At 38.0% G+C, this 27,603-nt stretch overlaps 1 protein-coding gene and 2 long non-coding RNA genes across 9 annotated transcripts in view; 2 read left to right on the top strand and 1 right to left on the bottom strand.

Moving 5' to 3' along the window:
* The window catches only part of NLK (nemo like kinase), a 132,052-nt gene that overhangs the window by 71,077 nt on the left and 33,372 nt on the right, over positions 1–27,603 (top strand). For all 7 annotated transcript variants that reach the window (XR_014079622.1, XR_014079623.1, XR_014079620.1 and 4 more), the window contains one exon: positions 8,453–8,508. Coding sequence is in view for 3 of the 7 variants with exons in the window: in XM_081580409.1 (XP_081436535.1) it covers positions 8,453–8,508 (56 nt within the window). In the remaining 4 variants the exon portion in view is untranslated. The remainder of the gene's footprint in view (positions 1–8,452; positions 8,509–27,603) is intronic.
* Positions 507–27,583, bottom strand: LOC145542167 (uncharacterized). The gene is made up of 2 exons (XR_014079634.1): positions 26,345–27,583; positions 507–3,311 (listed from the first exon to the last, which is right to left on the bottom strand). It is a non-coding gene; the product is annotated as an uncharacterized LOC145542167 (long non-coding RNA).
* On the top strand, positions 14,323–21,119 carry LOC145542164 (uncharacterized). The gene is made up of 2 exons (XR_014079631.1): positions 14,323–15,944; positions 17,053–21,119. It is a non-coding gene; the product is annotated as an uncharacterized LOC145542164 (long non-coding RNA).

Below are 27,603 nucleotides of genomic sequence, written 5' to 3'. Positions count from 1 at the left end.
TTTGTTATATTCAGACCTATCTTGGCTTCTTTTATAAAGGAGGGATGGTGTAATAGGCCACTATCTGTATATGTTACTGTCTTTGCTCATGACTCATTCCTATAGAGTAGCTAATTAAGTTACAGAGATAGTGTCAGAGTGAGTAGTGTAAGAAAAGAAACAAACTGCGTTCTTGAAAACCACATACACACAGCAACTACTGTTTGGGGCTCCTGAGCTCTATCTTAAAAGAGTGCTTGTGACTTCTGTGGGAATGTTCGAAAGTGAGGCAGATAGTTGGAGTTGAAGACATCACGGCACGACTGTTTTATACATAATGAATTTATGCTGTGCTCTGAAACCTACAGAAGTATCTCTGGGCCAGCATACCTGGTATGTGTGGAATGCCAATCTAAGAGGCAACTGGTATTTGATGTAGTTAAGGCAACAGATATTTATTTTGTGTCCTGTGTGCAGAGTGTAGTGCTAGGTCATGTAGAGAATACCCAAAAAAAGTTTAAAATATAGTACTTTTTTAAAGGAAGCAGACTAGATGCTTGAGCATTTGTTATTGAGTGTCAGGAAGTATGTAGACGCTTTATGTATATTAATATGTAAAAATCTTGTCAGATAGGGCTGGTTATCCCTACTCTACAGAGAAGGAAACCAAAGCTTAGAGTTAAGTAACTTGCCCAAGGTCAAGGTGGCACAAGATTGGAATTTAAATCTGTCTTGCTTCAGAGCCCATATTCATTACTTCAGTAAACATTTATTGTTCGAATCCTATATCCCTAAACTCCATAGCTTCTAGGGGTTTCTACCCTCGGGGAGTTTAGTAATGTGATAAATACTGTGATAACAGTGTTGTGGGAGGACTACCTGCATGGTTAAACATTAATACAGGACACTGCTCTGTGCAGAGTGAAAAGCTGGGCAACCAAACCTCAAAGTATATTTGAATCACCAGGTGAGTCTTAAAAAATGCAAATTCATGGGTTTCATCCCAGCCCTACTAAATTGTAATCTCTGGAGTTGAGATTACAGGTAGCAGTACTTTTTTTAAAGCTTCTCAGGTGAAAGATGAAGAAAAAGAGAGTAATTGTCCTGGACTTAGACTCTCAAAGATGATTTTAACAGGGAGAAGGTAAACCTTAAGATGAGCCTTTTGAGATTAAGATTTGATTGACTAGAAGAAGAAAGGAATGTCATGATGAAAATGGCATTTAGAAAGATTCACTTGGCTATTGCAGGAAGGTTGGGTTTTAATTTGGATGACTTTGTGTGTGTCAGAGAATAGCTGCAGAGTCCTAGAAGACTTTGGATTTTCTTTTGAACAGAACCTTCAAAGTCATTGTATCATATTCATTGATCTCAGGTGATCTGACTGATTGAGATACACACACACATATTGTTTTTCCCTTAAAGTTTATTCATTTTATAGGATAAGTTCACTGTGATGTAGTAATTTAGGGTGCCAGAAATGGGTTTAACTTTCTAAAGATCAATGTTGTTTAGTAGTTTAGTAGCATCTCAGTAGTATCTAGTCAGAATTTGAGTTGTGACTGTATATTCTTTACTTCACAGACACGGTTGTCATTTTAACAGCATGGAAAAGGGGTGATTGAGGGTTTTTTCAGTCTTTGAGAACCTGGTGAATGCTGGGTACCCTCTTTTGGAAAAATATATATGCACACAATTTTTATTTCATTTTAAACATTCACTAGTCCTCTAAAGCCTATCCAGAGCCTCCTTAGGACCCACTGATTCCTGCCACAAGCCCTTGTTATACAGTTCCTGGGTTTTTCTTGTCCTTAGGCAATAGCACTAAGCACACAGTAGGTAGACAGTCTATTGAAGAGTGAGTGAGTGAGTGAAAGTGACAGGAAAAAAATGTGAAATCTTGAAGTCTAGAATGATATCCTCAGTGATCTTTCTTGGAGTTATTTCTTCCCAATCTTTTAGTTCTGGAGTAGAGGAGGCCAAAGAGGAGGTAGAGAAAGCAAAGAAGAATCATTTGTTTTCCTTTGTATAGTCTGACTGAACTCAAACAAGGCCTCTCTAGGTTCATAAGTAGGAAAAGGAATCATACCAATAGGACCCTTCTCTGAATGCAGACAAGCTGTTTGGCTACAGACATTATAAATGCTAATGGTTCTGCTGCTAAGGAGTATGTAAGGGCAAAGGATACTTAGAATAGGTTACTTACCAGTGGATTTGGTTTTGTTTGCTCTGTGCCTAAATTCTGTGCTATTCTTGATGCATTTATAATAATACAGTAGCTTGTGTTCATGGACTGAAATATTCACTGGGGTTAATATGCATGCTTTATCCAAGTTGAGCTGTATATTTGAGGTAATTCCAATGAGAATCCCAGCAGGGTTCTATGTGTATGTGTGTTTGGAAATTGACAAACATTCTAAAGTTTATGGAAATGGAAAAGACCTAAACTAGTCAAGACAATCTTGAAGAAGTTAAACAAATTTGGAGATTCAGACATCCAGGTATTGAAACATATGAAGCTATAACAATCAGGGCAGTACAAGGATAGACAGATAAATGGAATAGAGTCTATAAACTGACACACACATATGTGTTCACCTGATTTATAAGATAGGTGCCACTGCAATCCAGAGGGGAGTGGATGGCCGTTTCAATAAACCAAAAACAATTAGATACCCATTTGAAAAAATCTGGGTTTCCCTGGTGGGTCAGTGGTAAAGAATCCATCTGCCAATGTAGGAGACAAGGGTTTGATCCCTGGGTGGGGAAGATCCCCTGGAGAAGGAAATGGCAACCCACTCCAGTATTCTGGCCTGGGAAATCCCATGGACAAAGAAGCCTGATGGGCTATAGTCCATAGGGTCGCAAAAGAGTCAGACACGATTTAGCAACTGAACAACAACACCAAGAACAATGAAAGAGGTCTACTTCATGACATATACATAAATTAATTCAAAATGGATCAGAGACTTAAATGTGAAAGGTAAAATAACAAAGCTTCTGGAATGAAACATAGAAAAATGTCTTCACGACTTTGAGATAAGCAAAGATTTCTTAACTAGACAAGTAAAGCATTGACCATTTTTTTGAAAAATGTTTACTAGGATGCCATTAACATTAAAAATTGATGCTCATCAGATGTTTAAGGGACTTCCCTGATGGCTCAGACGGTAAAAAATCTGCCTGCAGTGCAGGAGACCTAGGTTCGATCCCTAGGTTGGGAAGATTCTCTGGAGGAGGGCATGGCAACTCACTCCGGTATTCTTGGACAGAATTCCATGGACAGAGGAGCCTGGCGGGCTACAGTCATAGGATCGCAAAGAGTCGGACAACTGAAGCAACTAAGTATGTGCAGCACAGAAGTTTAAGAGAAAGAAAAGACAGACCTCAGACATCATCCAGCAAAAAACTTGTTTCCAGAATCTATTATGTGATAGAACAATTTTTTAAATAAATGTTTAGCATTTGAGGGAAACCATTAGAAATAAATATTTTACTTGATGTTTTTTCAGACTGTAAATTCTGTATCCAAACATTATATATCTTATAAAGAGCTCCTCCAAATCAAAAATTTTTGCCCATCAGTAAAAGACCTAAGAATTTCACCAAAAATAGGATAACCAAATGGCTAATAAGCCTATGACAAATTGCTCAAAGTTGTTAGTCATTGGGGAAATGTAAATTAAGGTTAGTGAGATACTACTGTATACCCACCAGAATGGCTGAAGTGAAAGACTGACAATACCCAATGTGGACGAGGATGTGAATCAACTGAAGCTCTTTGTTTCTGGTAAGAATGTAGATTTTTAAAACCATTTAGGAAAACTGGTAATTTGTTACCGAGTCCAAGCTTGCTCTGCACCTTGCACTACAGATCAATGAATTGGAGACAAGGTGCTGAGGCAAGGAATACGACTTTAAGCCGACTGACTGAAAAGATGGCAGACTAATGTCTCAAAGTAACCATCTTGTTGGGATCTAGATGCCAGGTCTTTTATAGAACCAGAGAGAAAAGTGATGAGGAGCTAAAGTCAAAAGGAAGAACAGAGAGGGAGAGGCAGTGAGGGAGTAAAGTAAAAAAGACCATCAGTCTTGTAAAACATCTACTGGAATGGCCTGCCTGTAGAAAGGATGTGTTAATCTCTTGCAGCCACTCACAGTGGGCAGAGTCAGATTATCTCTCTGAGCTGAACAAAGGCACTTAGTTTAACAGTCAGGCAGAAGGCCAGGGTCCTCTGAGACAGGTCGTTACGTATGATTATAATAAGAACAGCAACAAAAAGCAAGTCAAAGAAACAGTCAACACAGAGTCAGAATTGGATGTTCTCCGCCACAGTTTCTGCTAAGGCTAAATATACACCTGCCCAGTGACCCAGCAGTTCTCTTTGGTATACCCAAGGCAAATAATTGCATATATCTGCCAAAGGACATGTACAAAAATGTTCATAGCAGCTTTATTCATAATAACATTTAGAAGCAACTCCCAAGTTTGCCAGCAGTACTCTGGATAAATACTTTGTGTTATATTCCATTGATATGATCGTATCCTACACATCAATAAAAAGGATGAAGATTCACACATGGGTGACTCTCACAGGCATAACAGTAAATGAGAGAAACCATATACAAAAGACTTGATATTTTATGATTCAATTTACGTAAAGTTCAAGGACAGGCAAAAGGAATCCATGGTGATGGAAATGAGAATAGTGGTAACCTCTGAGCAGCTATGGGTTTTGACTAGAAAGGAGCAAGGGGGCCTTCTGGAATGTTGAAAGCCTTAATTTCTTGATCTAGCTTTTAACCATGGAATAAAAATTTATCATGTTATATACTTTATGTGTATAAAAGTTATTCAGATTATACACTATAATCTGTATATTTTACTGTATGTTACAGCTCAAAAAAATAACATTCTCTACCTTAAACAACTTAAAATCTATTGGTGGTGGGGGTAGGTGAGAGAATGGAGAGGTGGTGGGAGCTCCTTTGCTTAAATTTGGGATTTAAATGAATCCTACAAACAGTTAAATTTTTAGTCTTTACATTTAGGATTGAGATTATTTACAGCAATTGTTTTATTGATAAAGGGTTGACTAGGGGGAAAAAAAAAACAACCACTAAGCCATTTACTAAAGTAACCAATTTTAGTGAATCTTCTAACGTCACAGAGGTTAAAATTCTGAAAAGCAGCTACCACAATGAGCTTTTGTCCAACTCTTAAAAGATTTGAGAAATGTGCTGAGACACTGGTAATGACCATTATTTCAGGACAGAGCTTTAGTTCATTTTTTAATTAGACAAATCAGCTTGCTTTTTGTGTGTTTGAGATCCTCAGTCTTGAGTCCGTGGTATTTTGGGATACTTTGACTCTTTACAAGTCAAAGTCTTTACAAGTGACCTCCTATTTGCATCATAAGGCTAATCTCACATACTTTATTCCCATAAATAATAGAGGGGTTATAGAAGGACTTGGACTATTTAAATAGTGAGTCAGGCATGAAGTCTGGGGTTTGAAACTCTGCTAATGTTCCTTCCCACTAAAATCATTTACATCACTTCTGAAATTCCTGAATTATCTCTTAAGCACTGTTTTTTCCACCTGGAAACACTGAATGCTGTCATCTGATAAACACTTTGAGGTAGAAAGAACAGGAATATAAAACAATGGGCATTTAAACAATTCCAGACAGTTTAAAATATTATACCTTCAAAGCCAAGAATCAACAGCTAAATGCTTTGGTGCAAATGTCTAACCCTATTTTATATGGCTGTTCTACAGAAAGCCTCATCAAATTTGGAGTAAGAACGCCTCATTCTTCTCTATCAAGGTTTAAAATGTATGGTTGTCACTTTCCTTTAGATAACCTCTAATTATAGCAGATAGATTTGAAGTGTAAAATAGCTTTGTCTAATGGACGCTGTCACTCACTGCATTCTGTTTCCCTCCAAGACAGGATGTATGTTGTTCAGATACAGAGCTTAGAGTCCAAAAGATGTCAAGTAAAACACTAATTTCTAACTGCCTTCCTCAAAGCATCAAATATTCATGTTAAAAATTGTTCTATCACATAATGAGAAATGAATTTATGTGAATTTGTGATACCAGCTAATTATAGGTGTTTAAAAATATAGAAATGAAGTAATTTATCTTTCATATGGTAAAAATTATTCTTTGAAGAAACTGGAAAATCTGTTATTTTCCATTTATACCAAGATTTCCAAGTATAAACATTTTAATTCAGAAAGGAAATATAGATATTCTTTATAAACTAAGGATACTCTTTATAAACATCTAAACTATTTTAAAACCTTTATACTTAACTGGTATTAAAGTGAGTGAAAGTAAAAGTCGCTCAGTTGTGTCCAACTCTTTGCAACCCCATGGACTGTATAGTCCATGAAATTCTCCAGGCCAGAATACTGGAGTGGGTAACCTTTCCCTTCTCCAGAGGATCTTCCCAACCCAGGGATGGAACCCAGGTCTCCTGCATTGCAGGTGGATTCTTTACCAGCTGAGCCACAAGGGAAGCCCAAGAATACTGGAGTGGGTGCCTATCCCTTCTCCAGCAGATCTTCCCAACCCAGGAATCGAACCAGGGTCTCTTGCATTGCAGCTGGATTCTTTACCAACTGAGCTATGAGGGAAGCCCTAAATGAGTGAAGGCGTTTTCAGTAAAGGAGGTTTCATTTAATTAAAAACTTTATAAAGTAACAAATTATTGGCTAAAAATAATAACAATAATAACCTTTAAAATGAACAAGGGACTTCGCTGGTGGTCCAGTGGCTAAGATTCTGTGCTCCCAGTGCAGAAGTCCTGGCTCAATTCCTGGTCAGGGAACAAGATCCCACATGCCGCTGCTTGGAGTTCACATGCTAAAGATCGAAGATCCTGTGTGCCACAACTAAGACCCAATACAGCCAAATAAATAAAAATACTAAAATAAAATGAACAAGATTTCTTCCATACATAAATTGCAAGGGGAAAAGAGAAAGAAATGGAGGAGAAATTTATAGGTAAAACTTGCTAGATATGCATCAACCATAATATGTAAATCCTCTTTAGCTCCTAATTTAAATTAACACTTTTTTTCCCCCCAAAAAAATAAGAAACTTAGAAATTTGAGCACTGGATATTTGATGGTGTTGAAAAACATTAAATTTTCAGATTTGTTCATTGTGCTTTTTAAAAGTTTTTAGCTTTTAGAGATATTTACTGATGTACAGCTGAAAATTTCTTCAAAATTATACAGGGAGAGTGGGGGCTATAGATGGTATAGATGAATGGAGAAAGGTCACATGTAGATAACTACTAAGGCCAAGTCTTGATTATATGAGTATTCTTTTATATTATTCTACCTGCTTTTATATGTTTGAAGTTCTCCATAATAAATTTTTTCTTGAAAAACTAAGCTAAAGATCAGGAAATATGAATTTGTATTACGCAGTTTATTTCCTGTTAAATACCTTCTTCTGTATCCTTTGAGCCTGATGTTTCTTATTAGCAAGATAGGTTTGAATTCTTAGGTGTGACATCATAGATGGGGCTTAAAGGAGTCAGTAGACAGTTGGTAGGGGAAGAAGGCCTATTTGTTATATTTCTATGGCAGAAGTCACATTGGTAGTATGCAGCTTTTATAAAGGACTTGAATTTCAGATACCTTAAAGTCTTTTTTTTCCACCCTAGTGACTTCTTTTTCTGTACTTGGAATAAAATCCAAAACACTTACTGTAATTTAAAGAGATTTTGTGTGATATACTCCTGCCTTTCTCTTCTGTTTTATCCCGGTCTGTTTTCCTCCTCACCCTCTGTGTTCCATAAGCACTGGCATTTCTGTTTCTAGGATCCTCCAGGTTCTTTATTGCCTCAGTGCTCTTACACTGCCTGACCACCTCCTATTCACCCTGCAACTCTTAGTGTTCCTTCAGGGAAGCTTTTTCTTCCACTGCTCTGTACTTTTTCCCTTTATAATAAATGTCATAGCTCCGTTTTTGTTAACTATTTAACGCCTTCCTCTCCCCTAGTCGAGAGAGTGGGGTGGTTCTTTTTATTCATCAGTTTTACCGAAGAGCCTCCCAAAGTGCCTACTGGGTAACATACACATAGTAAACATGTTTGAACAGAGGAGTAAAGGATGAATGGTAGAGCTCTCAGGCTCTTAGAGCGATACCGATTGTTAGAAATAGGGCATTTCTGTCCAGCACTCTGCTGTGCAGGTGTTCTGGTAGCATGTAGTATATCCCAATTGCCTTTCTCGTATTGGTGTAGCTAAAATTGTCTTTGATAGTAATTTTACAAAGCCTATCTTAATGTTCCAGTGTTTCTTGATTGATAAATTTAGTTCATCTCAGTGGGCAATTATAATGAAGCCTGAAATCATTAATGAGTTAATAGTACTTTTTTGCATTTATGTCATATTTTGGGGTTTTTTTCCTCTAAATTTTGCTTTTTTTTTTTTCCCCTTTTCCCAGGTACTCTCTGCCCTTGACATACTCCAACCTCCACACATTGACTATTTTGAAGAAATGTATCCTAACCAGGGAATGTGAAAGAAGGGAACAATTTTTTAATTAACTTGTTCCTCTAGCACCTTCTGGGGTTCATGCCTTGAAGTATATTAAATCTCATCCTTGCAGAAGTGGTTGAGTACCTAGAACCAGGTAATTTTGAAATCCCACGTATCTGAAAAAGCTCAACGTTATCAATATATCCTGAGTGGTGATACCACAAAACAAGACTTCTGAATAGATATTTCACTTAATCCCCACAGCCTTGTGAGATAGGTTATTGCTATTCCTTTTTTGCTGATGAAACCATTGAGGCAGCTGTGTTGTAACAGAATTTGGTAAAGTCCTTTGTCACTATACAACAACTGCCAATGGGTCAAGAAAATAATACTGCTCTTTTTTTTTTTTTAACCACTTGGGTAAGGTGAAAATTACAGAGAGCTCTTGAATACTGTAATTCTTGGTGATACTTTAACCTACCAGTCCTTCATGGAACTCATCCCTCTGTGCAGTAAAGGGTTAACTCAGTGAACTTGGGAAATGTTCTCATTTCCCCCTACACATTCTCAAGAAATGACTGACCTTTGACCAGCTCTTGGCTGATAAGAGTGTCTTTGTATACCTCTTAGTGTTCAAAAATGAGATCTTGGGCCAGGCAAAATGGTTCTGACACACCTTTTCTTCAAACGTGTATAAACAGTTAGGGGTTTCTCTGGTGGTCCATTGGTTAAGAAACCACCTTGCCGTGCAAGGGACACCAGTTCAGTCCCACATGCTGCAAGAAATAAATCTTTTTTTAAGTATATAAAATTAACCTAAGGATGGACGGATTGAGAAAGTTTTTTTCTTCTCAGCTATAGGTCAGTAGCAGCAACTGAGGTAAAAGCATTAATGATTCCATTTCCTAGACCTTCTGGTGATAACGTGGCTCCTGATTGAAGAAAAGAAGGAAGCTGGTAGGAGGGGGGCAGTACTTGTTTCATTCAGCACAAGTAACTTTCTATGTTTGGTCAGGAACCACCACCTTTATTTATCCTTTCTGTTGGTGGGAAGGGAATCCACATATTAGAAGGCATTCCTGTGAGTGTGTAATATCATTTCTGCCTCTTTGGAAATGAAGAAATTTTCTTTATTAAATCAGAATTTTATTGGATTTACAGGTGTGTCAGGGGTCCCCAAGATTACTCTCAGGTTTGATGATTTGGTGAAAGGACTCAAGGACCCAGGAAGGTTGTTCTACTCATGGTTACAGTTGATTACTGCAAAAGGATACAGGTTAAAATCAGCAAAGGAGAAAGCTATATAAGGCAGAGTCCAAGAGAAACCAGACACAAAGTTCCAGTTGTGCTCTTAGTGAAACTGCACAGATAGTGCTTAATTTTTCCAGCAAAAGTGTGTGCCAACAGGAGTAAAATGTTCTCTACCAGAGAAGCTCACCTCAGCCTTGGTGTCCAGGGTTTTTGTTGGAGGTCAGGGAGCCTTCAGGACTGACCTTAGCTACTCAGTCTCTAGCCTGCCTCCCTTCTCACCCAGAGGTTGAACTAATACAGCTGGCCCAGGGCCCCAGGTGAACGAAAACAGGTGTTCACCATAAATCACATTGTTAGCATAAGCCATCTGGTGTGGCCAAAGCATCAGGTATGCTAAGACATTCTTAGGAGGCAGGATATTGCAAGAGTTCAAAGGTTATGTCTCAGGGGCCACTCCTAAAGACTTATGGAATGTGTAAGTTTGGGGCAACCCAGAGCTGCTATTAACCCTTTATTGCACTTAGGCCATTTGTGGGGAAAGAATGTTTTCACATAAGATAATTGGTAAATATGAGTATTTTTAATAAATGTCAAGTATCTGTAGATTTTCTTCACTGAACATGTAGCTAATTCATTATATCCTTGTCTGTTTTGTCTTATAGTTCAAGCATGAATTCTTTACATCAGGCATTAATTTTTTGTACTTGGGTTTGTTATTCCTTTAAAATGTATACTATTATAAGGTAGGAATTCTCAGTGCTTATTATTATTGTTGTTCATAATTTGAGTCTGGGAGATCCTAGATTCATTATTATTTCAAATACTTGCAGAGCAGAGAAAATTTAGCACCATTACGGTTTAAAACCATGAGTGGCATAGGTGATGTAATAGCTGTTGGTAGCTGATTTCAGCCATTTCATTAGCTAGCAGAATGTTTCTATGAAATTCCTTTCCCTAAAATTGTTCATGAATGTTTGTATTAAAAGCCTTTGTCATGTAATATTTGTGGAACCCTCTAATACACCATTTACTTAAATGTTTTACTTTATTTACCTTTAGGTTAAAAGATTGACACCTGTGCTTTCACACAAAGCTTTATTAGCTGGCTACAGATGGGAAAACCTTCAAACCTAAACCTCAGTATTCTTTTTTTCTGTTGTATAGTTTTTTGCTATATGTAGAATGATACACAGAAAAAAAAAAAGGTGTTTTTCAGTGGTTGTGCCATTTGGAAAAAAACAAATCCTGTTAACATAAAAAGAGTTAAACCATAGGTGCCACAGGATTATAAAGACTTTTTTTTTAATAAAGAAGACATGGTGAAGCTTGGGGTACAAAATACTGAAATTCTGTGTTTTAGAACAGCTAAATGGAAACATTTAGCTGCTAAATGGAAACTTAAGAAATGCCTTAGTTACATATGTGCTCTGCCTGACTTTTCTAATATCCTAAATAGAACATTTTATGTGTCCAGTGCTTTTTAATACAAATAAATTTGTTATAGCCAAAGCAAAAAAAAAGATTTCCCTCAGTTTCCCTCTGAAAAATAAGAAAACTTCTGCCTAAAATGCAAAAGTATTGAATGATTAATAGGATCTCAAGTTCCTATTTGATTTCAATGTAATACATTATCCATCTGTGCCAGCAGCTCCCTCTGTAGTATCTCAGAATCATGGCATATACATTAAACGTGGTTTTAGACAGTGCTTTTTTTTTTTAAGTTGAAGGCTTTTAGGGTAGATAATATTTTGAATTTTAAATATGTGATCTTGGAATTGTGCTTTGAAGAAACTATTTTGGAGGTCTGTTAAGAGGCTCTGTTGTTTTAGGTAAGTTCTAAATACATATATTGCTAGGCATCTAATGGATGTCTGATACTTTGTCAAATAAAAGAGCCCATTTATGGAGTCAAAAAAATATATATAAAGGGAAAGAAACAATCTTTAGTAATCTTAAACATAAAGTACCATATCATTACACTTTTTTCTAAGATTAGAAAATTGGGATGTTATAGTGCATATGTAAGTTTCAGCAGGCAATATTTTAAACCAGAAGATCTTTTTAAAACTAATCAAGTAGTTAATATCATTTCAGGAAATCTGAGCTCTGTAAACATTTTGATGTAATCAAGTGTACAATAAGTGTCAAATGTGTATATCATGCAGTTAATCATCCGTTTTTCACTAAAATTGTAATAAAATGACTGTATCAGTTCAGTTCAGTTCAGTCGCTCAGTCGTGTCCGACTCTTTGCGACCCCATGAATTGCAGCACGCCAGGCCTCTCTGTCCATCACCAACTCCTGGAGTCTACCCAAACCCATGTCCATCGAGTCGGTGATGCCATCCAACCATCCCATCCAATGTCGTCCCCTTCTCCTCCTGCCCCCAATCCTACTCAGCATTAGGGTCTTTTCCAATGAGTCAACTCTTCGCATGAGGTGGCCAAAGTATTGGAGTTTCAGCTCCAACATCAGTCCTTCCAATGAACACCCAGGATTGATCTCCTTTAGGGTGGATTGATTGGATCTCCTTGCAGTCCAAGGGACTCTCAAGAGTCTTCTCCAACACCACAGTTCAAAAGCATCAATTCTGGGGCACTCAGCTTTCTTCACCGTCCAACTCTCACATCCATACATGACCACTGGAAAAACTATAGCCTTGACTAGATGGACTTTTGTTGGCAAAGTAATGTCTCTGCTTTTAAATATACTATCTCGGTTGGTCATAACCTTCCTTCCAAGGAGTAAGCGTCTTTTAATTTCATGGCCCACCAAAAATTTAGCTTGGGTTTTGAAAGACTATGCATCTTTCAATAACTCCTTATGCAACTTTAAAATAGACAGTATCTAGATTATAACTGTTTACAAATCTTCCTACAGAGTTCAGCAGATGAATCAGGTATGAAAAGAGCAAGACGTTCTACCCTGACCTCTGTATCTTTTAGCTTTTGTGTTTTCATAGTTTTAAAATCTAATATATCCACCGAAAAATATATTCTTTAATAATTAAGAAAAATTATATTTTTAACTTGAAACACAGTCTTAACATTTTATGGAGAAGAGTATGCATGGTATAAGTCTCCTGTGCTAGAAACAATTACAGCCTGAAACCAGTAGAAATGAAAAGTCTAACAGGATGACAGTGTGCTTCAGTTTGCCAGGACTCCTGGATTTCATCTCATGTCCTGGTATTAATACGTTTCTCCTTTTACTTTCAGAAGTGTCCCTATTTGAATAATAGGTTTGGCTTGTTCAGGCAATGTTTAAACAGGGATTTCTTGTCAAAAAGGCAGCGAGGGAACCTACATATCCATTTCAGCCAGTTAAAGTCTTTGGTAGGCAGTAATGTAATACTATCGAACAAACTACTCCCAGATGCAGTAGTTTAATTGATAGTATTAGTAGACTGTATTTTATATACACAATATGTAATTCCCTAGTGCTATGAAACAGCTCTATAACCCTCAGGGAACCTTAGGAGCCAGTGAAAAGCTAAGAACAAGCAAAATAAAATGTGTAAATGCAGATATAAGTGCACTCTTTCTGCAGCAAAAGTACCAGTGAGGACCGGATATCTACATCTTAAGAATTTTGAGGATTTCCATATTGTTAGAATTTACTGTTCATTTATTCCATAAACATAAGCATCAACTATGTTCCTAGAACCAGGAGTTTTTTTCTGTTTTGCTCACTGTTGTGTTCCCAGCACTTAGAACAGCACCTAACATATAGTAGGTGCTAAATAGATATTTGTTGAATAAGATAGTGTCTGACTTAACAGGTTTGTTATCTAGTAGATGATACAATCATATAAATAATATAGATTGGAAAGTACAGTGATAGGAAAAAATCTACATATCCTGAGAGCATTGAGGATCTGATTTTCACTCTTTCCCATTTTAGTTTCCAAGCTGATTACTTGAAAAGCATTTGATGTTTTTAAACAAAATTTTGATTTACCCACCATCACCAGTTCTGGCTCCTTAGCACTCAGGAAAAGTTGGTAAGAACAATCCAAGAACAGCAAAATTCTTAACTTTAACCACCTTAGTCAGTATCTCCTCAGCTTTATTTATTCATGTGGCCAAACACTTAGCTCTGTTGTATGTTTAACATTGTATTAATACTAATCCCTGTGGAGGTTATAGAGATGAATTGATGAATTGTTTTTTAAAATTTAGTGTGTCAGGAATTATTCTCAATACTTCACTCTTATCTCCAATTCAAAGATGAAGAAACTATAGCTCAGAGAGGTAGACAACTTGATCAAGGTCACTTAAAAATGATAGCGCTGGGGTTTGAATCCATGTTGACTGGTCTAGTGGGTCAAGAATGCTCTTAACCCAGTGCTACCTCTTAATGTTTTCCCTCAAGAAAAATATTCTCCCTCAAGTCAGTGGGGTGAGATAAGAACTAAATAAATAACTATTATGTATGGTAGACTGTGTCAGAAGATTTAAAAGAAGAGATTACCTCACACAGAAAAAACCATAAGAGTTCATGTAGGAAAAGACATTTCAGTTGAGTATTGAAGGATGAGAAGGATTTGGATTGGTAACATTGAGGAGGATGGATATTCCAAATGGATGGAGTAAGTATTAGCATCTTCTAGGGAATGACTAGAGTTTAGAATGTGTTAATAGTGAGAAATTAAGCTAGTTGGAGCCAAGTCATGGAGGGCCTTGAATGTTGAACTAAGGAAATTAATCTTTATTCAGTAGGCATTTTAGAATCCAATGAAGGATTTTTGTGGTGAGGAATGAGGGAATCAGAAGTGTATTCTATAAACTTAACAAAGAGTTTCTGTTTGGGTGTTGAGAAAGTTCTACAATCAGATAGTGGTGATAGTTGCATAACATTGTGAATGTGCTTACTACCATTGAATTAAGAGGTTTTTGAGCATAACAGTGGGACCAATCATAGTCTAGAAAAGGTAGGAGAAAAGACAGCTTACCCCTCCACTTACCAGCTCTTTAAATGGAGACGTTACCCAAATCATGTTGATGTTCTTCATGTAAATCCATTATAAATGTTTTTTGATGGCTGCTGCTGCTGCTGCTGCTAAGTCATGTCAGTCATGTCCGACTCTGTGCAACCCCAAAGACGGCAACCCACCAGGCTCCCCCGTCCCTGGGATTCTCCAGGCAAGAATACTGGAGTGGGTTGCCATTTCCTTCTCCATTTTTGATGGCCAAATTAACTAAATCTTAAAAATGTCAACACCTAATTCATTTGCTATTAAACTTTAGAAAATGAGAATATATTTTTAGGTCTAAAATTCCAATGTTGTTTTCATGCTGATGCATCAGCAGTGGAAAAAGCAGAATTCAAAGTCAGGTGTGAGAAGTTTAAAGATATTTTCCTTTGACTCTGCCTTGAGCTAATCACCCAAAATCTCTGCATCATTCATTCTCTGAACAGTGAGTTTTTAAACTTATGGTGGAGTCACAGTCCTGCATTTAAACTGAAACATATGCAACACAGTTTTTTGAATTTAACATGGTTAAAAGAGAATTTGGTTTGTGCCCAATTTCATTCATTTACCTTCTTTTCCAGAATGAGTATGAGACAGAACTCAAGATGTACTGTACCCTCAGTTTCAGCTCCCATAGGCTTCCCACAGTGAGAGCATTTCACCAAACTGAGTGTGATATTGGTGTTAAGAGAGGTACTTTTATGTGGCATGACCCCTTAACACAAGCCGTCTGTTTCATACTAGGTTCAATCAAAGAAAACAGCACTCTGTTCCAATGCCGGAGAATACAATACTGTTGAATTTAATGAGAGCTTGATATGTTGGTCTCCAACATGGTATCTTCCCAGGTGACTTTTTTTTGTGATACTTGGTGTTCATTTTATGCTTTAACTTTAGAACTTTACCCTCAGGAAAGAGGTACCAGCAGGTAGTATCAAGTATAATGGCCATTGCTGTTACCCTTAAGGAGTTCATGGTTCAAAAGAGATGATTGATGATTGTGAAATAATTATAATACCAGAGTAATCAAGTTTACAATAGAGATATTAACCACATTTTCTTACGGATGAAAACTGCCCTGCCCTCCTTCCCTCTCCCACAAAAGAAGAGTTTGGAGGACTTACCTGGAACTTAAAATTTTCATAGAATAAAACGTTTTCCTATATCAATTCATATGAGATCAATTGTGTATTAGTAGGATAGATATGGGGCTTTCCTGATAGCTCAGCTGGTAAAAAATCTGCCTGCAATGCGGGAGACCTGGGTTCAGTCCCTGGGTTGGGAAGATCCTCTGGAGAAGGAAACAGCTACCCACTCCAGTATTCTGGCCTAGAGAATTCCATGGACTGTATAGTCCATGGGATCACCAAGAGTCAGACATGACTGAGCAGCTTTCACTTCACTTCAAGATAGATATATTTTCCATATTTTTTCACAACATTTTAGGCAGTTTCTAGTTTCTATTTGTGGGTCCATATAACCCTTTTTGTATAGCTATTCTAATTAAATAGCAGTATGGAACAGTGCTAAAGGTGATACATCTAATTGCATGATAGAGTATTTGTTCCATAAATGTTAGAAAGTAGGTACTGTGAACAAGTGGATAAGGTACTCATATCTTTTTTCCCAAACTTCATTAAAATATAATTTGATACATAGCAAATCTTTTATCTTGACAGAGGAGGCAGATCCCTTTAAATGGACCATTGTTTTAACTTTAGTCTCTTCCCAGTTGCCATAGAAAATACTCAGAAACAGACTTCTGATATACCTCTCTCAGATTCTCCTCGATTTTTGTTCTCTGTATATTTTGAATCCTCTCTGCCCTATTCCTTTTCATAACTTTGCCTTTTAAAATCTTCAACCAAAAATGAATTTCACTGTGACGGGTGGCACTGGACAGGTATACTAAGGAGGCATCTGCAGCTTGGCATATTGAGAGGCTTGTCCTCCCTTCACAATGCTGTTTGTGGTTGTTTATACTGTTGATAGCAATCTACTCTCAGGTTTTAATGACATCATTCTTGCAGCTTTACAATAGATCAGACTGGAGTAAGTTGCTCTCAAAGTCTGTTGGGTGAAGGATTGGGTGAAGGACATTTGAAACCAGATTGTCTGGACATAGAAGTAAGTTTTTCAGTTTTTCAGACCCATTACAAAAGGGTGTGTGTGCTTAGTTGCTCAGTCGTGTCCGACTCTTTGCGACCCATGGACTGCAGCCCACCAGGCTTCTCTATCCATGGGGATTCTCCAGGCAAGAATACTGGAGTGGCTTGCCATGCCCTCCTCCAGAGGATCTTCTCAACCCAGGGATTGAAGCCAGGTCTCCCGCATTGCAGGTGGATTCTTTACTGTCTGAGCCACCAGGAAAGCCTTAAGAAAGGGTGGATAGGTCTAATTTGAGGACCCATTGACAGTAAGAAGCCTGAGGCAGTTTATATGACTGCTGTGTGCATCTTCATCCTCCGAAGGAGTTAAGTGGGAATTGAAGAATTTGCCCCTTCTCTTACATTAATTAAGAAAAATTGGAGAAGTAAAATGTTTCTCATCTTGGGGAGAGACTCGTCTCTCAAATATATCTATTATGTCCAGAAAAAGTAGTGACTATTTCGGTCATTTAATTCTGTTTCTTTTCCTTGGCTTTTAATGTCTGGCTTTGTGTATCTCTGCATTTATTTGCTTTGGAGGGCTGTGATGACAAAAGATTAGTAATCCCAGACTCTGCTACCAACATTTGACAGATACAGAAACTTGCCTTTGCCTTCTATAGGGCACTTTGAAAGAAAAGACTGAGGTTTGAAATAATATCATATATTCTAGGATGCTTTTTCTGCCATTGCATATGTGGTTATAGCTTTAGTGACAAGGACTCAGCGAACAGAATCTTGTGGGCCATGACAGGATGTAGAATGACAGCTTTCCAGTTTTCGGTTTTTGTTTCTTTTTTTTCTTTTTTCTTTTTCACATGGTAGAATTGACTCTTTTTTTTAGTCAATTTAAAATTGCAAATTAAAGGTGGTTTTAATTTTTTTGATTTTTGACATTCTATACAACAAATTAGTTACCTTAAAAAGAAGAGGAATTTGCCTTAGCGTGGGAAAGAGATTGTTATATTCAAGCATTTTAACACCATGACCTTTTATTCCATTGATTTCTATAGAGAAGCACAGGCATGCTTCAGAAAAGGTCAGTGATTCTAATTGAAGCACACACCAATTTTTTTCTAGTTGCAAAGGCGCCCATGCTTTTTGTTGCAAAAAAGATGATGAGATTTAGAGCTGACCATTTGTTAGGAGAAAGCAATTTTCTCTGTGATGCATTGCTGTTTTTCTTTCACATGGAAAGCATTGTTTGGAATCAACAATATCCAGAAACCAGATTTTTCCTATTTAATGCTATTTAATACCCCTCATTTTTATTTCCGAGGCTGTTAACATATCTGAGATCTCAATTGAAATTTCCCTCTGTGGACCTGATTTTGAAAGAAAAAAATGTGAGGAAAATGATACCTATTAAGTCTTGCATATTTATGGTTGTAAGATTTTCCTTCCAACAGGAATGGCAGGATTTCAGAATTAGTGCTTAACATGAGTTTAAGCATGTGTTAACTGTCATTCTTGGACTTTTCATAGAATCTGTGGCTTCAGGAACCAAATTTGGGTATCTACATACTACAGTTCATTAAACCAAAAATTCACTGTGTCCTTTTGGAAAAGTCACCTGATCTTCATATTTGTTCTAACTTATATTGCATGAAGATGGAAGACTTTCTTTTTTAAATGGTTGTTAAATTGTTGGCCAACATGTCTCCTATTTGATATTTAATATTGCAAGAGTTCTTTTTTATAATATGGTTTAGTGTTGGTCTTTGTCCAGTATGAAGTGGAAGAAAGAATTGCCCACTTTTTAATATCTGAAGTCAGGGTTAAAATTGTGTTTTCACAGCTTTCTGTCTGTATTCATTCTGGAGGAAATAATTTGTGTTCTCCATTTTCTTCTCCCAACTCAGCAAAACCACCTAAATACCCTTACTTTGCTTTCGGAAAGCTTTTAACACATCATTAATAGTTTCTCACACAACCTCAGTTGCTCATTGCACATAGAACATTAAATGTGTTCTCAGACTTCAGTTAAGCAGGCAGGTCAACCCTCTATAGTTCTGAACTTTAGATGGTGAGAGTTTTTGAACCTGATAGGGTAGTTTTTAACATAAGACCACATCACAGATTTTCACACGTATGCACACCTTGAGCTGTCCAGAATGAGTAACTCTATTATTAAAGTGCTTATATAGCAGTGCTTTCTTATGACATTTGCATAACCTTTATCTATAGCAATCATTTATTTGTAATAGTTTATAAACTCCCCTGGTTCTTACTGAGTCTAGGAGCTGGGTAATGAATCACCTTTATTCTCTTTTGTCTGAGAGGTGGGAACAATCTAAGTCATAGACTGATTGGCAGGCTTAAACATGGGAATATGGAAATTTGACCATCATTGCAGGATTATTATATTAGGAAATGGACAAGCAAGTATCTCCCTTTCTTCTCCTTCAAAGCCTTGGTGACTCTTCCAATATCTATTCTTGGTTAGAGCCCAAATAACAGCACTCTAAAATCAGTCCCATTCTCTGCTCCTTCTGCTTACCATGCTCTCATCATCCGTTAGTTCTGCTGCCTGACAAGAGCAGTCTTGAGTTCAGTGACTGTCATGTCATGAAATGGGAACAAACTCTCTATCTTCTGTTTATTTCAAAATCTTTTGATCAGTCCAGGGCCAACCTTGTCAGCATTCTTGCTAGCTTGGGGTAATAGAAAATCTGTCATAGTGGCAAAGAGCATGGAACCGGACAACCTAGGTTTGAATCCCAGCTTTGCCTTTTACTTGTGTTTTCTTGAACAAGTTGCTTGACTTCTCTGTGCCTCAATTTCCTGGTTAATAAAATGAAAATATTTAGTAGTGCCATAAAGAAGGCTGAGTGCCTAAGAATTGATGCTTTTGAGCTGTGGTATTGAAGAAGACTCTTCAGAGTCCCTTAGACTGCGAGATCAAACCAGTCAATCCTAAAGGAAATCAATACTGAATATTCATTAGAAGGACTGATGCTGAAGCTGAAGCTCCAATACTTTGGCCACCTGATGTGAAGAGCCAACTCATTGGAAAAGACCCTGATGCTGGGAAAGATTGAAGGCAGGAGAAGGGGATGACAGAGGATGAGATGGTTGGATGGCATCACTTCACTCAATTGACATGAGTTTGAGCAAGCTCTGGGAGATGCAGAAGGACTGGGAAGCCTGGTGTGCTGCAGCCCATGGGGTTGCAAAGAGTTGGACATGACTGAGCAAATGAGCAACAACCACCCCATAGAGTTATTTTGAGGAATAAATTGAGATAGATAGTTAGAACAGTACTTGGCACTTAACAAGCGCAAAAAAGTAATAAGGAAAGGCCTTATAGATGAAGTAGAACTTGGTGAAGCCAGAAGACAATAGAAACTCCTGTGGACTTTGTGATGCAAAGTGCTCCAAGCCAGCTATGAACAGATGGTATTAGCAAGTCCCCATCACAAATGGACTTTCATAATGGCTGATCAGTAACTACCTAGCCCATTTATAGAGAGTTTTTTTTGTTTTTTAAATAAGATGTGAACTGTTAATGAGGAATGGGTTGTCATCCTCAGTACCTCATATTCTCTTACCTGGTCTCCTCTTAACCAGAAAACATGTTCTGTATACATTTCACAAGCACCTCCAAGCCTTCCATTAAGACTGCATCCCCATTATAGCTTTCTTACTACTTTTTCCATTACCTTAACCAAACTCTTATTATTAATTAGAAAGACATAATTTCCTCCTTCAACCTATCATCCCACAACCACTCACCTTGGAACTTCCCTGGTGGTCCAGTGGCTAAGACTCTGCTCAAAGACTACTCCCTTGTTATGCCCTAAAGTAATAGTCACATCTCCTAGTAGTAGCCCCTTCATGGCTACATAAAGATTTCTTTGGCCTTATGTATTTTCGGGCTTCCCCCATGGCTCAGTGGTAAAGAATCCACTCGCAATGCAGGAGCCGTGGGTTCAATTCCTGGGTGGGGAAGATCCCCTGGAGGAGGAAATGGCAACCCACTCCAGTATTCTTGCCTGGGAAATTCCATGGACAGAGGAGCCTGGCGGGCTACAGTCTCTAGGGTCACAAAGAGTCAGACACAACTCAAATGACTTAGCAGCAGTAGTATATGTGCAAATCCTGAGGTTGTTTTAAAAGAACTGTTTCAAGTTCCAACTCACAGTTGGAATTTTTTTCCGTCTGCTTTGAAGAGAGTTGCTATAGTAGGAACAACTTATTCACACCAGCTCTTTGAAACACCTGTGTTTCAGGTGACACCAAAAAAAAAAAAAAACAAATCTAAAGCTAGAATCTAGTCTTTTCACCTCTGTTACAAAATATATATACCTCTAAAACTTCCCAGCTGGTGGGGAATGAAATGCTGCCAGGCTTCCCAACTATTAGAGGGTAATAATGAATAACAACAAAGCCATACCTCATTTGAGCCCCTGAAAAGCCTCATAACCCCATTATCATTCTCTTGAACTGCTTAATCTTCTGGTTAACCTTCTGATTATTAGCCTCTTGACATATTTAATTCAGGTGTGAGGGTTTGGGGATGCTCATAGGGCTATTTATTTGATCTTTTTGACCTGTTTCACTGCTCTGACTTTATTTTTGTTTTTTAAGGTTGGTAGACACCAGGGAGACATGTGTTACATAGAGACCCAGAGGTTTCAGAAGTCACTAAATTTATCAGACCTGCCTTAATTGGAGAATATAGGGAAGCAGTGGGGCTTTTAGCCACTTCATAGACCAGCTGAGTCTCCTGCTACCAACTCAATTTATTTGAGAGCAATACTTAGAGAACTTAATAAACTTGTAGCACACTAGCACAAATCTGTATTTTAACCAGAGTACAATTAATGTACTACTTATTAATACATTGGTTTGCTCTGTGTATAATATATAATGTCATTATTAAAAGTTAAGAGCACTGAATTGTTGGTGTGGGTTTAATAATTACATGTTTAATTGACAGTTTTCCTCTTATTGATACATCACTCAGAGGTGGCAAGAGAACCCAAATGGTAGATAATAGGACTAGTTTGAAGTGGTGTTTTTCCAAAGAAAATACGATATGCATGAGCCCAGCAGAGTTTTGTTTCGTGTGTGGTGTTCTGGATATGTGGTATACTAACCAGTTAGGGGATACTGATCTAATAGTTAATTTTTTACCACCCTGAGGTCAAGTCTGAGAAACTCTTCAGATGACTAGAAGTTCTTTACCAAAACCAGGAGTCCCATGGGTGGAAGTCTCACAGCGATTAACATTTTTAATTGCTCCCTTGAGTTTCCAGTCCTTCCAGAACCAACCCTCTCTCAATAGTAGTATGCAGTATGCCAAGAAAACTGCATGAGACCTGTTAATAAGAAGTGAATATGATTTTCCTTTTCAGCAGTGATATCCTTTTAAGATTCTGATCTTCTTAAGATCAGTACCTTAAAGGAACTTTTTTAATTGGTTGCCTGTTTTGTGTGTGTGTGTGTGTTTTAACTTAGATTCTTTTGGCTTTCCCTTGGGTAGGGAGAGGGAAATTTTAGGAGGAGATAAGAATACAGTTATATGTTCTTCCCATAACAGTGATGATGGTAGCAGCAGTTATGTGTCAGGCATTTATATGTGATTTACATACAGCATCTGGACCCAGCAATAACCCAGCAGTGTAGTAGATGCCGTTGTGTTTCTTTTAGAAATGCGAAAACAAACTCAAGAGAGGTTATTTAACTTGTCTGATGTTACCAAGCCAGTAAGTGACCAAGTTGAGATTCTAACCTGGTCTTTAATTCCAAAGCCTACACCACACTGCCTCCCACTACCTAAATCTGTTTTAACTCCTCATTCTAAAAATCTGCCCTCTTCTCAAGTAGAATTATTTTGTTCACCTTTTTTGATGTTTCATCTATTGAAAGACAAAGCACAGGTTAAGAACAAAAGCTGGGGTTTAGCACCAGCTGTCCTGTGTACAAGCTATGACTTCTGGCTAGTTTCTTCACCTCTCTAAACCTCTTTGCTTATTTGTATAATGGGAATGTTAATAGGACTTAGGATAATTATGAATAGATGAGACAAATTAACTTTAAGCTGGAGGTCTGACACATAGAAAACTAAATGGCAATTTTTTTAATCAAGTTTCTGTGGCTATGTACATTAAAATCTTTTTGCTTCCTTCTTACTTTCTCTACCTTTTACTTGTCAGTCTTACGCTTTTTCTAATCTCTTGAATGTTGCTTTGCATTCATTCATCTTTTTTCTCTGTTTTGTCATTGAGTTAGCATGCTCTCTACACCCCTTGGTACCCAGTCAGTATTTATTGATGCTAATGACAATGGTTAAACAATGATGCTGTTGGCACCAGTCCTGCAGCCTCTGAGACTGCCTGAGTAATCATGACTTCCTAAAAACAGAGACGGACTCAATCATCTTTCTCCTAATTGAAGGTCAGAATTTAATGTCAGCGTTTGTTTCTGTGGTGATTATGCAGCTTTTTCTGTGGAATTACCTTTGACAGTTGGAGTAGTCGGGCTTTCTGGCGTGAGACTGATTATCATGCATTCTTAAATTACTTTCTAAAATAGATGCAGCATCATAAAGGTGGGTTAAACAAATATTGATCATAGTACAGATTTGTTTTAATTGGAGCAGGAGGTCGGGGAGGCCTACCATTGAGGGGCAGTTGACTACCAGACTCTATCTGCATTAGTTCCCTAGTTTTCCTGCCCATAATCCTTTTTGGCATCAAAGAATATTGTACAAAACTGTTTTTAGTCCTAAACATGCCTCCCTTTTCTCCGCCTTTCTGGTATCTCTAATATATTCCCACCTCATTTCTTTGATTCTCAGAAGATTTTTTATTTTTGCTTTTTCTGCTTCAAACTCTATCCTCATGAACACATTTTATTCCTCAGCAATCCTTTGTGGGTGTCCAGCAGGGTGTCCTGCATGTTATATTGATATTTGGGCCCTATGTACTAACAACTCAGCTGCTAACACTGATGGGCATTATTCTAAAGAACATCATGTCATTAAGGCTGAATTTTATAATTCATTAATAATGACATGCTTCCATAATTTAGAAATCCAGATTTTTTTATAACAAAAGGAAAGAAATAAAAAAAAATTAATAAAAAAAAGAAAAAACTTTGTGCAAGAAAAAGAAGATTGTAAACAGAAGCAAAATTAATACCCTGTCTGTGGCAGATTTCATTTAGTAGTAATTACTTCTTACCATAGATGGGAATACCAGACCATCTGACCTGTCTCTTGAGAAACCTGTATGCAGGTCAGGAAGCAACAGTTAGAACTGGACATGGAACAACAGACTGGTTCCAAATAGGAAAAGGAATACGTCAAGGCTGTATATTGTCACCCTACTTATTTAACTTATATGCAGAGTACATCATGAGAAATGCTGGGCTGGAAGAAACACAAGCTGGAATCAAGATTGCCGGGAGAAATATCAGCAACCTCAGATATGCAGATGACACCATCCTTATGGCAGAAAGTGAAGAAGAACTAAAGAGCCTCTTGATGAAAGTGAAGGAGGAGAGTGGAAAAGTTGGCTTAAAGCTCAACGTTCAGAAGGCATCTGGTCCCATCACTTCATCGGAAATAGATGGGGAAACAGTGTCAGACTTTATTTTTTTGGGCTCCAAAATCACTGCTGATGGTGATTGCAGCCATGAAATTAAAAGACGCTTACTCCTTGGAAGGAAGGTTATGACCAACCTAGATAGCATATTTAAAAGCAGAGACATTACTTTGCCAACAAAAGTCCGTCTAGTCAAGGCTATGGTTTTTCCAGTGGTCATGTATGGATGTGAGAGTTGGATGGTGAAGAAAGCTGAGCGCCAAAGAATTGATGCTTTTGAACTGTGGTGTTGGAGAAGACTCTTGAGAGTCCCTTGGACTGCAAGGAGATCCAACCAGTCCATCCTGGGGGAGATCAGTCCTGAGTGTTCACTGGAAGGATTGATGTTGAAGCTGAAACTCCAATACCTTGGCCACCTCATGCGAAGAGCTGACTCATTGGAAAAGACCCTTAATGCTGGGAAGGATTGGAGGCAGGAGGAGGAGGGGACGACAGAGACTGAGATGGTTGGATGGCATCACTGACTTGGTGGACATGGGTTTGGGTAAACTCCGGGAGTTGGTGATGGACAGGGAGGCCTGGCGTGCTGCGATTCATGGGGTCGCAAAGAGTCGGACACGACTGAGCGACTGAACTGAACTGATACCTAATGTAATATAATATATAAACTTATATTTTTAATTTAATCTCCCACTAAAACCTGTCCTATATTTCCAGCAATCTATAGTTCAGACTTGTTTTTTTTCCCCATTTTCTTCTCAAGGGCTACCACCACACACAGTTAGCTGGGGCTTCTTTACATATATATACATATTAACATGCGTATGCTAATTTTTTTGTGTTTTCCTTATGCATTTAAAAAAATAGAGAATAGGAAGCTATTCAAGTAAGTGTATGGTTCGTTGGTACAGGAAAGTGTTAATTGAATTGTCAATTTTAGTTTTGTAACTTAAGAAAGGTGAAATAAGGAGTTCCTTGGCAGTCCAGTGGTTAAGAACCCTGCTCTTCCAATGCGGGGGTTGAGGGTTCAATCCCCACTTGGGGAACTAAGATCCCACATGCCACATGGCATGGCCAAAATACAAATTTTTTTAAAGGAGAAAGAACTATGAAAGGAATAAAATTTGAATGAAGTAACACGGGAAATAAAAAGAGACAGCGGCTGAGAGAGTATGAGGTAGAAAAACTTGCCTCCATCATTTTTTTTAATCTTTGTATTATTTTTCAGTTGCTGGCAAAAGGAGTATCATTATTTAGCTTGTCAACCTGACATTCGTTCACCCCCAATGTAGATCTGTTGCACGGGAGTGGTATGAGGATGTTATGAGGATTAAATGAGGTGATCTGTATTAAGAGTGGCACATAGTAGGCTCAAGGATGCTTTTCAGCAAACAGTGGGATTGTTTTTTGTTTGAGGTTCTGGCCTATTAGTGACAGAACTAAGACTACAGTTCAGGTACTAGAGAAATGTGGGTTTGGACAGTTACTTCAGACATCTTTGGATTTAGTTCCTTCCAAAAGGAAAGACTAAAACTCAAAAAGAGAACAGTTAGTTCTCTAGAATAACCTAAACTTGTGCTGTGAGTAATCAAAGAGATAATTCATAGCAAGTGCTTCCAAAGTGCCTCGCATATAGAGGGAACTCAATAAATGTTCATTACTTTTATTTTTGTTATTTCTCGTGTTTTTTTTTTTTTAATTCTTAAGGTGAACCATTTTAGGAAACCTAATGCATGACTTCCCTGGTGGCTCAGTGGCAAAGAATCCGCCTGCCAATGCAGGAGTTTCAAGAGACGCAGGTTCCATCCCTGGGTTGGGAAGATCCCCTGGGGTAGGAAATGGCAACCCACTCCAGTATTCTTCCCTGAAAAATCCCATGGACAGAGGAGCCTGGGGGGCTATAGTCCATGGGGTCGCAAAGAGTTGGACACAACTGAGCAACTGAGCACAATGCATGTATGTATGTGTTTTTATAGATATAGGCAAATTGCCAATTAGAATGTGCATCTAATTAGAAGTTGAGTATGAGCTGAAGAAACCTTGGTGGTTTCTCATGTGTTTCACTGAAGGTGTAAATCTCTGTAGTTATTGGCATTTAGCATTTCTAATAATTTAGAGGTTTACCTTTTTAGAAGAATGTGTCTTGGTTGTGCTGCTTTGCTTCTCTGACTCTTATTGGCCCTATGATGGCAGATCTGCCTTATTCAGTCCCAGCGCAGCGCCTAAGGGGCTTTACGAGATCAACGTCCATGACATTGTTGTGATCTTTGAGTGGAATCTGTTGTAATTGCTTGTTTGATTGTCCACCTGCCTTGGTGGGATATGAACTCAGTCATGGCAGTGACGCTGTTACACTCCATCACATTTTCAATGCCTAGAACGGACCCCATGTCTGGCACATGCTGCTGTTCCAGATATTTGTTGGAGAACTAGGAGAGTGACTTCTCATCTGAAGACACATAATGAGGGAGGGATTCTAAAAGCTCCATCCTGTAACCCAGTCCTGAATTTGATTTTTATTTGGAACCTGGTTTTTTCGACATGCAAAGTAGGCCCATCTTAGGAATTTCATTTTCTCTCTTGACAGTAAACAGAGTGAGGCAGAATTTCACAGAAAGGTCTGACTTAGGGATCATTACAATCTAGGTGTGAATCCAAGCTCTGTGTCAGCAGCTTAACCTCTCCCAGCCTCGATGTGCTCATATCTTAATAGAAATAGTTACAAATTAGGTATTATACACAGGAATTAAATGAGGTGATAAAGTGGCTCATAAATAGCTTCAACAGGAAGTTAGCTTCCTTTCTCCTTTTCTTCTCATAGCACTTAATTAAAAGTAATTCAGCTTTTCTATATTGCAAAGTAGTGTGCATGCTGTGACATTTGGTTAAGAAATGGGGATAGTAGGCAAGCAGGAAGCAGCTTTGTGGGATAGAGCACGCGCTGGACTGGGAGTCGGGAAGCATAAGATAGGCTTTTTGCAAACTTGAAATGTGACCTTGGGTAAATCCCATAACCTCTCTGTGACTAAGTTTGTGTTCCTGTTAACTGATGTTCTCCATTGACTAGTAATATTTGAGAAAGCTGTGAAGGGACTGTTTTCTACCCTGTTATATATAAAGAAGTTTCTGAAATGTCAGTATTACCAAAAAAAAAAAAAACCTACACAAAATTAACTCTTTAAAACAACAC

Source organism: Giraffa tippelskirchi, chromosome 3, assembly GCF_054371585.1.
Source record: "Giraffa tippelskirchi isolate mGirTip1 chromosome 3, T2T-mGirTip1v1.2.pri, whole genome shotgun sequence".
In the NCBI taxonomy this organism is placed as follows: domain Eukaryota; kingdom Metazoa; phylum Chordata; class Mammalia; order Artiodactyla; family Giraffidae; genus Giraffa; species Giraffa tippelskirchi.
This window is presented reverse-complemented; position numbering and strand designations above follow the sequence as displayed.